Source organism: Falco punctatus (genome assembly GCF_963210335.1).
Source record: "Falco punctatus genome assembly, chromosome: 9".
Classification (NCBI taxonomy): domain Eukaryota; kingdom Metazoa; phylum Chordata; class Aves; order Falconiformes; family Falconidae; genus Falco; species Falco punctatus.
In genome coordinates, this window is record NC_137589.1 from 46,241,420 (window position 1) to 46,255,328 (window position 13,909).

General features: G+C 57.1%; 1 protein-coding gene across 8 annotated transcripts in view; it reads left to right on the forward strand.

Moving 5' to 3' along the window:
• Window positions 1-13,909, forward strand: part of RXRA (retinoid X receptor alpha) — a 119,226-nt gene that overhangs the window by 73,562 nt on the left and 31,755 nt on the right. For all 8 annotated transcript variants that reach the window (XM_080400846.1, XM_080400845.1, XM_080400849.1 and 5 more), the window contains 3 exons: window positions 4,342-4,607; window positions 9,300-9,450; window positions 10,325-10,504. In XM_080400846.1, the coding sequence (XP_080256972.1) occupies window positions 4,342-4,607; window positions 9,300-9,450; window positions 10,325-10,504 (597 nt within the window). Of the gene's footprint in view, window positions 1-4,341; window positions 4,608-9,299; window positions 9,451-10,324; window positions 10,505-13,909 lie in introns of those variants that run through there.

A 13,909-nucleotide genomic window follows, 5' to 3' on the forward strand; every position in this document is an offset into this window, starting at 1 on the left:
AAGGGCAGCGACGAGCACCGTGCCAGAAAAACAAGACTCAGGCTCCTTATCTGGAGGCCAGATCAAAACCCGCTGGCTCTAGTCTCTGTGTGATGGTTTCAGCTGAATCGTCTTCCCCTGCTGTGGAGGAGAGCTGAAGGTGTGCGCATGGCTCCGCACCGCCACCTGGCTCGGCCGCTCGAGCTGGATCCTGGGGCTCTGCCCTAAATGTCATATTCGTTGGGAAAAATTCCCATCCAGATTTTCTGGCTCGCGGGCTCATGGTTTTCGAGAAAGAAAAGGAGCTTCACTGCAAATTCCTTAGCTGCCAAAGAGCTCTCATTCTGATCTCCCAACTGCCATGGGGCATCTTATAAGATATATAGAGGTCGTTGTGTTTTAAACAAAGGACACACAGAGAAAATAGCTGCAATTTATGGGTGCGGCAAGAGGGGAAATGCTTTAAGGAGTTTATTTATTTATTTATTTTATTTAGAAACCAGCACAGTTTATTTTGGTCAAGAGATAGTCACACACAACGGCTTTAAATGGCAAAACTATGCAAGAAAAATGAATAGTCTCACACCGCTTGAACTGAAAATGTGTTTGGGAAAATAGGTCTCCTGTTTGCTGCAGTCCAAGTGGTATGCATCAGTTTGGGGGTTTATTTGTTTCTGTTAAGGCTATTTCCTCAATCTAGGCTTTTTCTCCTTTTTAGATTGTTTTTTGCTAGCGTTCCTTTAGCATTCCAGGTCCTATAGGATGCCTGTGATGAGTGAGGCGGGCAGACTTCTCCTGTCCAGCTCTACATCCCCACCTCTCCACCTCGAGTCGTTCTTTTCCCCAAATGCATCTCCCTGCTGGGAGCACTGACCCTTCACCTGGGGGCTGGCAGCATCTGCGCTGAGTTGTCTGAGGTGGACTCTTCATTTTGCTAAGCCAAAAAACCCAAAACCCAAACCCAAACCCTTTTCCATATTTGCCGGTTGGCTGAGGGTAAATGTTTCCCACGGCTGACGCTGTTGCACTGGGGTTTGGGCTGCAGAGGAGAAGGTGTGTTTACGAGGACTGGGAACATCCCAGAGTCCAAGGGCTTGCTTTGAACTGGGCTTTGAGTCATGGTGCTCTCAAGAAGTTCAGGTCTGGTTCAGATTTCAGAGCGTTTGGCCAAAGTTTTTGGGTGAAAACACACCCAAATGTGTCCGTGCCTGCACAGGCTTCTCCCTGGCAGGCCTGTTCAGTGCAGGGTTAGTCCTCCTCTCGCCTCCTTTCCTTTCTGTTGTTGTTGCCTGAATTATTTTCTCCAGACCAACCCCTACCACACACACCCAGTTCCTCGCTGGGTGCCGGGGATCGTGTCTGTGGGGAAAGCAAAGCATGTAAACAGGATGGGTGCGGGGAGCCGGCTGGGAGGCGTGGGATGCCTGGGGATGGGGAGCTCCCATGGTACCCAGGGGATGGGTATTTTGGGAGAGGTGCTGGCCCCGCACGTGCTTTGCTTTCTGATGTGCTTGAGTAGGCACGGGCCGGTCGCCAGTAACCTGCCTGTGACCTCTCCTGCCTTAAATATTCAGGATCTTTTAAAAGGAAGGACTGTGCTTCGCTGCCTTCCCTTTGCCGGCAGGTCAAGTGCCTGTTTCCTCTGGCCAAGGGATCCAGCCCATCCTTGGAAGGTGTCCCGTCCATCACGTTGGCTAGCAGCTGGGTTTGGGGGTCCATCAGATTAGGGCTGGCTGGGACCCCGTACCCAGACACACAGTTGCTGCAGGATGAGCTCCCGCCTTTCCCCCCAGACCCAGGACCGCGGTGGGGGCATGGCTACACCCCGGCTTGCCAGAGCCCACCACAGCACCTGGCCCCACTCCACCAAAAAGCAGAGAGCCAGGAATCACTCTGTCCCGCTGTGCTAAACCCCAGGAGCAGACCACGAAGCCTCGAGGAATTTCCCGGGGTTCCTGTTGTGCCGCCCGCACGTCACTCAGCTGCGGGTGACGTGGTGGCCGGCGGTTGTTTTATATCAACATCCTGCGAGAGCCGATGGCGAGGCCAGCCCCACAGGGACAGGGATGCTCGCCTCTGCCCTGGCCACAGAGATGCCTGCCAGGGCGGGTGGTCCCGGCGTGCTCCTTTCGGCATCAACACTGGCACCTGGCAGGGACACAGGGTCCGGGCGCATGTCCCCTCTGCCTGTCTCAGATGGAACAGGACACCCAGGCAGAGGGAACTGGCAGCACCCTGGAGCCTAACCCCCATTTTTGCATCCAAGCCCCCTTTGTACTCTGGCCCAGGGATCCTACTTCTGGCTCTTATCTGGGGATTTAAGGAATTATCTGTGCAGGGAGCGAGCCTCTCCTGTGGCGTGTGTAATTCTGTTACACCTGCGGTGGGGACGGCACATCAGGGGCGTGCTGGCGACGGCTGGGTTGCGCGTGGGGGGCACGTGCCACAGGGGGCTCTGGGCACCAGGACAGCATGGCTGCCCATGGCAGTGGCTCTTCCCAGGAGAAAACCTTGGCGGTCCCTGCGCCCCACCAGCACCCACACAAGGCAGGAATGGGGCTGAATGCTTCAAGGCTGGAGGGGAGGTGCTGGGGGGGGAGGTGTGACCATGTGGGGTGCAGGAGCGTGATGCTGGGTGCAGCAATGGGATGCTGGGTGCAGTGGTGGGACTTTTGGTGCAGCGCTGGGATGCTGGGCACTGTGATAGGGCTTTGGGTGCAATGATGGGATGCTGGGTGCAGTGACGGGGCTTTGGGTGCAGCGGTGGGATACTGGGTGCAGTGACGGGGCTTTGGGTGCAGCGGTGGGATGCTGGGTGCAGCGGTGGGATGCTGGGTGCATGGCTTTGTGAGAGGAGCATTGCTGCCTTGCTGGGCCTTTGCTTCCTTGTGCTGGGGTTTCCCAACCAGGATTGGTGATCTTCAGGGAAGATTGCTGGGGCTGGGCTTTGGGTTCAGCAAGTGGGTTTCCCACTGTGTAACATTTGTATGCTAATTGCTCCAAACCCCTGGGGAGATAGCTGACCCCATACAGGTGACTGAAGACAGTATTTCCCAGAATTTAGTTAACTCTGGGGCTTGTAGCCAAAAGCAGTGGCTCCCAGCCCCGCCATGAACAGCCCCTGGCCAAGTGGCCACGTGGGTGCCTGCCCCTCTCTGGGCCAGTGTTTGCTGGTGTGAACTGGGGGTCCCGGTGGATGTTGGGGTGAGTGGTGGCAATGCCACAGGGCCCCTGTCCCCACTGCCTTCCAGTCCCCGGTCCCTGCTGCCTTCCGGCAGCTCCTCCTTGCAGCCTGCCCGGGGGCCACGAGCCAGCCCCTTCCTCGCTCGGGATTGTTTTGCAAGCAGCGTGACAGGATGAGGAGGAAATGTGCCAGGAATGGCTCCATGTCTCCTCTTGGGAGAATTGGAGTCTATTTTTAACCCCCTTTTCCCGCCCCTCCTCCTCCTGCTCCCCCAGGACGGGGGAGCTGCTGGGGTGCCGGCGGACACAGCCCAGCCGCTGCTGCCGGCAGAAAGGTGCCCGCTGGTACCCACGTGGCAGGCGGGCATCTCCCTCCGTGCTGGCACATGCAGGCATCCCAATGGCATGCTGGTGCCCTGGACAGACACACAAAGCACATGTGCAATGCACAAACAAGTTCTCACCACCCCTCTTCGCACCAGGGAAGGTTTAGATTGGGTATTAGGAAAATTTTTTTCACTGAAAGGGTGGTCAGGTATTGGCACCAGCTGCCCAGGGAGATGGTAGAATCCCCATCCCTGGAGGTGTTTAAATAATGCGTAGATGTGGTGCTTAGGGACGTGGCTTAGTGCTGGACTTGGCTGTGCGGGGTTAACAGTTGGACTTGAAGATCTCAATGGTCTTTTCCAACCGAAATGATTCTATGATTCTATAACCTGTCCTCCCCACCACTGCAGTGTGCAGGTGCTGCCAGGCACACAGCCCCTCCACGCTCCCCGTGCATGGCCTGTCCCTGCCATGCTGTGATAAATCTGGATTATGCTGCGGCACAGAGGGCATCTGTGGTGGGGTCGCTACCCGTGCATCATCAGCTGGAGCAGAGATGCTGCCTCCGTGGCAGAGTTAGAGCTGGGGTACTGTGGGTGAGCGACCTGGAGGAGGGCAGTGGTGACAGGCTGTCCAGGCAGAAATGCTCTCAGTGTCTTAACACCTGCAGAGGTGCTCCAGCAGAAGGTGGTTTTGAAAGATGGAGGATGCCTTGGGAATTTCAGGGGCAGGTTGAAGAGCAGCCCCTCGGCAGGGTGCGGGGGGCTGCTGCTCAGGCCTTGCTGCCGCCGTATGTCAGAGCCTGTCCTGGATGGGAGACTCAGCCTTGTTTCTCTCTTTCTTCTTTTGCAGATTTCTCCAACCAAGTCAATTCCACGTCCCTGAATTCTCCCACGAGCCGGGGGCCCATGGCCACCCCATCCCTCCACCCGTCCATTGGGCCGGGCATCGGCTCCTCACTGGGCTCCCCGGGCCAGCTCCACTCGCCCATCAGCACCCTGAGCTCGCCGATCAATGGCATGGGACCTCCGTTCTCCGTCATCAGCTCCCCCATGGGCCCGCACTCAATGTCCGTCCCCTCCACCCCTAGCCTGGGATTTGGCACCAGCAGCCCACAGGTAAGGGGAAGGTGGCAGGGTTGTCACTGCTCTCTGTTCGGCTGGGGAGAAGCCACCTCGATGGGTTTCCCAATCCAGAACTGGCTCTGGTCTCCTGGCTGCAAGCCCTGGCTCACTGAGCCGGCAAGCACAGGGAGATAAACCCCAGCGCGGGCAGGCGCCAAAGGGAGGCAAAAAGCAGAAGCACAAGGGGGAAAATAAGCCAGAGGCATCCTGCTGCTCTGGCCAGAGCTGGGTGTCTGCGGCTGCCTTTGGGGCTGCCCTGGGTGGGCTCTCAGGGACCAGCATGGCTGGTCATCCATCCCCTCCCATCACTTGTCCCCTCCAGTCCTGCCCTTTTTGTCCCCAAGCTGGGGGTGAAAGGCGAGCAGTGACTACCCCTGGGTCACCCGGGGGCTGGTGTAGCTCTGGCAGGAGCGGAGCCACCCTGGGGCTGTCTGCACCCTGTGCTTCTCCCCTGAGCAGTCCCATCCCCTCCCTGGGAATCGGCATGTCCCCTCCGGGGCCAGCGCGTGGTCCCCATGGCACGGGCCGAGGGGTCCCCTGCCCGCTGCCCCTTTCTCCCTGCAGGGGAAGGACTAGCATTTGCTGGCTGAAGATTATGTAAAAAACCTCCAACTACAGAGAGATAAGCTCTTTTTAAAAATAGCAAGATCGGGGCGCGTTGGCCAGCCCCTGCCACCTGTTGCTGGCTGCTCGCTCGGTATATGTTTAGTAAAAGGGCAGATTAAGGAATTGGCCACCACCTGCCACTTGCTGCGGGTTTATTTATTCCAAGCCCTCTCTGGGAGTCAAGCACCTGCCGGCACCTTTATTTTTAAATATTGGCCTGATTTATTTCCAGAGATAACAGGTCTTTCTACCCGGGGCTGGGGAGGGCCGTGCCACTGAGTCCCATCCCTGGGGACCCCCAGGCAGCTTCCCCAGGACGCAGCATCCCCATGCCGGCCGGAGAGGCGGCAGCTTTATTTGCCTTTTGATGGGCTTCTGCCATGCAGGATCTGGCCTGTGACCCCCACAGATGTGGGGGGACCTGCACCCTGCAGCCCGGTGTGGCTGGATCCCGCTGGGTCCCGCTCCCTGCTGTGGGAGGTGAGTGGGGTGGACACGCCGCATCCCATTCTGTGGCCAAGGGAAGGGGAACTGTAATGGTGCCTGTGAACGGGTGGCCGAAGCAAAATTAGCAGCAAGAACACCAGAATGGTGGGGAAGGAGCTGGAAGGGGGGATGTGAAGCAACACAGGGGTTAGCCACGAGCTGGGGAGAAAAGGGGGAAGGGGTGATGCACCTCCAGCGTCAATTATAAGGTGCGGTTTGCTTTGGGGACCAGTGAGCTGGGGGAACCGAAATAAAGCAGAGCCACAGGGCAGAAAGGGGAATTGAGAGCATGGTCAGATGGTGCTGGGGAATGAGCTAGCAGCGCGGTGGCTCCAGCCCTCAGCACGGTGCAAGTCCCCATCCTCTGTTCAGGGACTTGTCTTAAGTGGTTTTCCTAGAGGTGACAGTTAGGAGGTCTTCAGCCTAATGGCTCTTGCCATCTGTTCCCTGTCTGGGTGCATTAGGTCCCTGTCCCTGCAGCGGGCAGAGACGCCTACCTGGGCCCGTGGAGGAGTGCGGGAGGAGGAGGAGGAGGGTGCAGGCAGGCGGCAGGGTGGATGCTCAGAGGGGAGCGCAGCCCCCTGCGCCACTGCACCGGTTGGCAAAGCGCTGGGGGTAATGAGGCGTGCGGCCCCCATCGCTGGGCGGGGATGGCACTGATGGAAGGTGGTTTGAATCAGATGGCAGATGCCACTTGCCATCAGGCCATGCCTCGTTGCCTCCGGAAGGCCAGCAGAGCAGAAGGGCACAGGGCGTGCGAGGTGCGGTGGGTCCTGTGGTGTGGGTCCCCTCCACCCCAGCTCCTGCCAGCACTGGGATGAGAAGGAGCCAGCAGGCTCCCGAAAGCCAGGATGCTATCCCTCCCGTTTGGTCCAGGGGAGGTGGGGAGCCAGCAGCCCTTGGTGCCAGCACTGGAGGATGCTCAGAGCGCTCCCAGTGCCCTCCCTCCCGCACTGTGCATTTCCCAGGACCCCCATGATCTCCAAACGCAGCCCCAAAATTAGGGCACGAGGCAGGGTGTCCTGCCATGGGATCCCAGCACCCAGGGAGCGCCCAGGCCCCCTCGGGGAGGGGATGCTGGTGCCCAGCAGGGCAGGAGCCAGCTGAAAGCAGGGGTAGTTTGCAGTGGTGAGCAAGGTCCCAGGCAGACCAGGAGACTAGACCCAGCAGCTCTGCTGCTTACTGGGATTTAACATATATTTAAACCCTCTTACCTAAAAAATCTGGGTTCAGTAAGAGCTGAAAGGGAGGGACTTCCCAGGCGGTTTGCAAGGGCGCAGCCACCCCAGGCATTGCTGGCAGCAGCTCGGGGCGCCCGGGGGCGAGTGGGGAGAGATCAGACGCAGGATTAGGCTTTTCCAGAGCCGCTCTCTGCTTTGGCACAATGCTCTTTGTAAGGGTGCCTGGGGGACTGGAGAAGGGGGGTTTATGTTGGGTGGGAGGAGGAATAAAGCTCTGCTTGCCAGTAGGGATGGGAGCTGGTCCTTGGTGCAATGAACTGAGCGGGGAAGGGAGAGGAGCCAGGGAGTCTGGGCATCGCTGGGGAAGCAGAGCAGCGGTTCCTCGTCCCTGCTCGCTTGCTGAGCAGAGCTGTGTGCTCCGGAGCAGAAGTGCTGTGCCAAGGCAGGGGGCCGCTGCCTCCCCTTCTGCCTCCTCCCTGCCTGCATGTGCTGCTGGTTTCGCTCGACGGCTGCCAGCGGGGAGGGGAAGGCACGGGGCAGGCGCCGGGGTGGTGTGGGAACCCCAGGGTGCACGTGGTGCTTCTGCTGAGGTTTCGGGCTGGTGGTGCAAGAGGAAACGAAGACTTCCCCCACACCAGCCCAGGGCTGACTCAGCTGCGAGCGGGGCATCCTGCTGATGCACGGGGCTGGGGAGGGCGGTGGGACCCCCCACCCTCCTGGGCTGGGGCCAGGGCAGGGCGCAGCGCTTGCCCCGTCTTGCTCTGCCCATCGTCTCCCCCAGATGCTCTCGGGATGGAGTGGGGGGGGTGACTCTGTGGGCTGCTGGAGCTGGGGGAAGTGGTAGCAAAAGGCTTATCTTCAGCAGGCAGCTGATGGCCTCTGCCCTCGCTCCGGTGTGGCAGCGGCCAGCGATGCAGCACGACAGGAGCCATAGCCACCAGCTGCACCTGGGAAACGGCTCCCTTTCCCAGGAAGGGGCGCTGGGAGGAATTGCTGGAGCCGGTGACCCATGGAGGATGTGCTGCAGCAGTGCCAGCAGCCCCCGCTCGCAGGGTAGCACAGAGGGAGGCTCTGTGCCTGGGCTCCCGCTCGCCCCTCGCCTCTCTGCCCTGTCGCAGCGTAACCGAACAGCAGCTAAAGCCCAGGAGCATATCCCTTGGTGGCACCAGGTCCCGGCTGCTTTTGATTCATCAGCTGGCAGAGACAGGGCAGGAGAGGGAAGCAGATCCATCGCATTTCTCTAGGGTGGGTTTACCTTGCTGTGTTCTGTGGTTATTAGTCATCTGCCTGCCAAATATTCCCCACAAGCCTGGAGACTTTAAAGCCAGAGGAACGGCTGCTCTGCTCTAATTGACAGATCACAAGCCCTGGGACTTCCCTGAATTAATTTGTGACAAGTGCAATTGCTGAGTATCTCTATTAGGGTAGAGAAACGCAACAAACAGGAGCACAAATCCTGTGTATCCAACCTGAAATTAGAAGCTGGCAGGGACGGAGGCTGTGTGACAGTCCCTGGCAGGCTGGTCCCCAGCAGGACAGCCGCAGCCATCCTGGCTGGGGCTGCATTGGAGCTGAGCCAGCCTGGCACCCCCCAGCCTGGCACCCCCTCCGCCCCCAGACCTCCTTGAACCTGCCCTGGGCCGGGCAGGGTTGCTGTGAGCTTGTTGCCTTTATCAAGATGGGTCGGTCTTACATCTTCGTGCCTCAGTTTCCCTTTGGACGCAGGGGGATAACAGCCCTGCCCTGCTGCACAGAGCAATGTGGGAATCAGCCTGGGAATCCTTTGCTCAATACCAGCGCGACGGGGCCATACCAGCACCCAGCTTCCACCCAGTTCTCGCTTTCTCCACCAACTGCTGGGGCCTGAGTGCAGCGGGGAGGGAAGGAGAGGTGTGTGGAGAGGCTGCCGCAAGGCTGGAGGCTGCAGGGAAGCATCCCACCCAAGCCAGCTCGAGAAAGCCAGGCCCCATTGCGTCTGGGATCTGTTTCTTTGCTGTGAAGCTTTCCTTTGGAGACATAATGCTGAAAGGGTATCTATAAATTGCAGAGCTAAGGCACGAGTGTCCTGGCCTTCATCATCCATGTAAGCACTCGCTCCCAGCCAGCAGCTCTCCCACAAACCATCACTGCAAATAATCCTGCTGCCAGCTCAGAGCCGCACCGGCTTTTACGCCAGGGCAGCGGATGAGCGCTTGTGCCTTTGGTCTCTGGACTCATGTGCCCAAATCCTCCTCTTGGTTCAGCTTTGTGGGTGGGTGTTCTAAGCAGTACTTGTCCCCATTGGAAGCCTGTCCTCTGCCTGGCCCTCCTGCCCCATGTCTGAGTGCACAGGCAAGCCCTGCTGCAAAGCTGGCTCGGCCCCGCACCAGTGTGCCCCAGTTCCCCGCTGAGCACTGTGCGTCTGTCTTGGCAGCTCAACTCGCCCATGAACTCGGTCAGCAGCACAGAAGACATTAAGCCACCCCTGGGGCTCAACGGAGTCCTCAAAGTGCCAGCACATCCCTCAGGAACGATGGCCTCCTTCACCAAGCACATATGTGCCATCTGTGGGGACAGATCTTCAGGTAAGGCTGGTGGCGAGGGTTTGCCTGGCTTCCTGCAGCACAGCGGGCGCAGGTGGGGACTCTCCATCAGGAGAGGAGCCCCCGTGCCCTCAGAGGAGGGGATGAAAAGTCCCTGAAGGACCAGTGTCCCCAGCCCGTCTGGTTTGGGGCAGGCTCTGAGCCGAGCTGGGAGACCCCAGGTCTGTGCTCAGCAGTGGTGTTATATCCGGAGCCCTGAGCTGCACAGCCCGTCTGAAAACAAGGCGTTAGTGAGCATCCCTCTCCCTACTCATCCTTTGATCCACAGTGGTATTGTCACTTAGTGCCAGATAAAAAGATGTGCTTCACATGGTGTCTCTCCACTGGGAGATAAAGAAGTGCTAATTCCCTTTATTCTCATGCTGTTTTAAAAGCTTTCTGCTCCAGAAGTGCTCTGGTTGACTAGTTTGTGAGGACGCTGGGGACATCTCCTGCGCCTGTCAGGCTCCGGAGCTGCAAGAGGAGGGTGGGTGCGTGGTGCAGAGCAGGCTGGGTTGTGTGCCTGGTGTGAGGAGTCCGATGGGTCGCAGCGGGGACAGGGGAGCCCCCCTGTTTCACTGCTGCACTGCCTTGCCCCTGATGTATGGCTAAAGAATGGCAAGGGCTTTTCCTGGATATAAACCAGGTTGTAGCCCACGGAGGGCATTCTCATTTTATGGAAGTCAAGTCAAGGCGAAGCCACTGTGCTTTAGCTCCTGCTCACAGCTCCAAGAATCCTCTGCTTCCCCCAGACACAGCCGGGAGAGACCCTGGGAAGACCTGCTGGTCTTTGTGGTGAGGGAGAGCAAAGCAGGGAAGTGGGGGCACCTGGGACACTCGGTGGGTCCTTTTAATCCGGGTTGCATCCCCCCCACAGGTAAACATTACGGGGTTTACAGCTGCGAGGGCTGCAAAGGCTTCTTCAAGCGCACGGTGCGGAAAGACCTCACCTACACCTGCCGCGACAACAAGGACTGCTTGATCGACAAGCGCCAGCGCAACCGCTGCCAGTACTGCCGCTATCAGAAGTGTCTTGCGATGGGGATGAAGCGAGAAGGTAAGGCAGAGGGAGCCTGGCCCGCCCGAGCACCCACGGGTGCTGCCGGTACTTTTCCTTCATGAGGACGCTCCAGCAGGGTCATGGTTGGCACCGTGGCAGCACCATGTGCACCAGAGCCAGCGTGAGCCTTGCCGAGGGCTGCCTGTGCCGAGGTGCCAAAAATGCACGTGTCTCTTTGGTATTTTGCTTTTGCGCCACAGCCAGAGCCTCTAATGGGCTCAAAACCAGCACTGAGTCCCAGAGTGGTACCCAGATGATGGACGGTTGCACATTAGTAAATGAGCCAGCGCCCAGAGGCACTGAGCACAGCACTGGGGAGCGGGGGGTGGTGGGATGGGTGGGCAATGAAAGCAGGTGGTGCTCCCAAGGTCGTTTGCTGCCCTGGAATTTGTACTCCCTGTTTTGCACCGGCAGCCACGTGTCGGGAGCAGCGATAACAAATACTGCGAGCTCTTCCCTTTCCCTGCAGAGCCCCATCAAACAGAGGTGCGAAAGCTGTCGGGGCTGAGTGCATTTCAGGTGACAAATGCTGCCACCTGGCCTGGCCCTTCTTTCTCTGCGCAGCACAGGATGTCGCATCCTGGAGAAGTGGAGCTGATTAGGGGACGCTGGCAAGATAAAGATGACGTTTAATTTACTGGTTACTAATCAGTGTGCTGCTGGGGAGGTGAGAGGCTCCTGTGTGCATCCCAGCTGCGTGCTGTTTGTAGTGTACGGCTTGCTCAGGAGGGGCAGGGAAATTCAGTGAGTTATCATCCTTCTTGTCTAAGTCTGCTGCTCGGGCACCAGTGCTGAGCACTGGCTGCTCTAAGTAGTGTGCCCTAGCAGTAGCAATACTGGATTTTTCCTCACTGGGAAGAAGAAAGAAATTCAGTCTTCTGAAAGATATCTTTTCCCTTACTAGAATTTAAATGTAGGCTCTAAAACCTCCCTGGCAGTGTCTCTTGTAAATGCTTTTTTGAAATGCTAGCTGCATCTGTTTTAAGCTGCTGGCAGAACAGGCTTTTACCAGACATGACGTGAAAATGACCCCGTGGTGCTGCTCAGTTCTCTGCTGCCTTCTCTCCTTACATCTTAAGAGCCACGCTCACCTCCCTGCCTGACCGATAAACCTGTCCCTCTGCTGAGTGGCTCTGGTTGCGTGAGCAGCGCTCCAGCCCGGTCTCTTTGAAGAGCACTTAGTCTTGTCTGGAGCATTGATTAAGTAGGGCAGCACCGAGTGTTGAGCAGACCCTGCCACGCTCAATTTACGGGTTACCTAAGGACCCACGACGCGCAGACGCTTCAAAAATGTCAAAGCTGTCTCTGCTCGAGGTGTGGGGGAATTGCAGCAGGATCCCCTTGGCCCTGCAGGGCTGAACCCTCTGGTGCTCAAAAATGAAGCTGAACCCTTTGGTGCTCAAAAATGAAGCTGTCCGTCCTACCAGACCTCTAGGCTTAAATGGAGAGACTGAGACATTCAGAAAATGCCTCTAAAGAAGAGTGGTGCGGTGTGTGAGGGGCTGGCATTGCCCTGGCTGCTTTGCAGATGGGCAGAGCCGTGGAGCGTACTGGATCCAGCGGGAGATGTGCGGCAGGAGGAGGGAAGTCTGATCTCCTGCTGGGGGAGACTCCGGTGACTAAAAAGAAGCCAAGAAGTCTCCTGTGTGTTCAGCAGCAGCGCTTGCTTCTCAGGGGAGCAATGCAGGTGTCGGTGATGCGGAGCATCCCATTACACCGGCATTGCCTCGTGCTGGTGGCTGGAGACCCGTTTTCCTCCCAGACCCCTAAAACATCTCAGACAGCCTCTGTAGGGAAGGGAACACCAGCAGCAATGCTTTAACGCCATAGCCTGCCCTGACACCCTGCCATCGGGTACCTGCACCGTGCCTACCGTTAACGGTGATTGCACGGGCAGCACCGCTAAAATTATAGGGCCATTAATTAATTTCTAAATGGTGGTGGAATTCCCCAGGGAGCGCGTACGGTATGAGGACTCTATTAATTCATCTTAATTAACATTATCACAATGAATACCAAATGAATTCATAACGGATCAGCCAATTATTTAAAAGTGTGACAGATGGGATCTTTGTAACTCTAGAAGTGCACTCAGGCGATGCTGGCTGATCTTCTGATGCTGGCGCTGCATGAGGAAAGCTTTGGAGAAGGGCAGAAAGCCAGCACGTTGGCCATCAGTAGATGTTTGCGGTATAGTCCCCATGTAGGGAAAGCTGGAGTGACTCCCCCAGTCCCCAAGTGCTTTCTTGTTATAAACCTAAAAATTCACAGTGTCTCATGGCAGGTTTGGGGATGTCCTCATGTTGCCCTAGGCCTGAAAGTGGGAAGCTGGATCTTGCTGAGCTTTGGTTTTGAGCAGCTCTTGAGTTTCATGTGTGATAGATTTGTCAGAAAAAGGTCTCCTTCCCATCGCATCCATCCCAGCTCGCTGCTGCTGCCCATCCAGTTTGCCAGCCAGGAGCGAACTGCCATACCAGTCCCACTGCCCTCCCATCACCTCTGTCTTGGGGAACAGTTTTGGGCTAAATCCTGCACTGCTAATTACTATTGCCTAACTACTCACAACATAGCTGGCTTTTTCTCCTCTAGTGTAAATGCCTAGTGTTGCATCTTTCAAGTAGCAGAGCTGGGGTAATGGGCTTCAGTTCCCTAAAAAATATCTTGCTCTGGAGACCTAATTTATAGCTACATAAAGGCATGGCAGATTCCTGCTAAAGAAGTCTCTCTCCTGTAGCCCAAAGGTATTTGTATGTCATGGAAATACAGTAAACCTCTCTAAACGAAATACTAACTGGTGAGAGAGTAACTGTTAAAGGCATCCTGCATGGTGCTGAGCAGTGCTGCGACCTGCAGAGCGAAGCTGAGAAGAAGAGGGGTGAGGGCCACATTCATCCCCCAAACCCTGTGCTAGAAGGGTAAAAGGAAAGGCTCTTTTACCTAGCTAAGGAATTGGCTTAAAGGAGTAAAATCAACAGGACCTCGTGGGCAGCTGGTGGAGCTCTGGAGGGGTTTGATCCTGACACCTTGGGCATCTCCAGGTGAACGTGCCAAGAGCAGAGCCGGAGGGATGGACTTCGAGCGTGTGCTCCAGGAAGGAGCCTGGCCAGGGCAGGCGAGGCAGGGTACCGGGGCGGCGAGAGGCAGAGGGTGGCCGTGGGGTGCTGCTGGAAGGGCCGTGAGACTTGGCTTAAAGGGGTGAAAGCCTGTGGAAACAGAGGATTCCTTCTGGGGCGTGCATCTCTTTTTGCTGCTCCCTGCTACAAGCATTTAAGATAGATCCTGACACTGTTCCCGGTGAGTGAGCCTCACGGACTCTGAGGTACTGCAGCTATAATATAATAAATAAGCAACTGGGAACATTTTTCCCCTGTGAATTACTGCCAGCTGTGCGAGGCTTTGGTT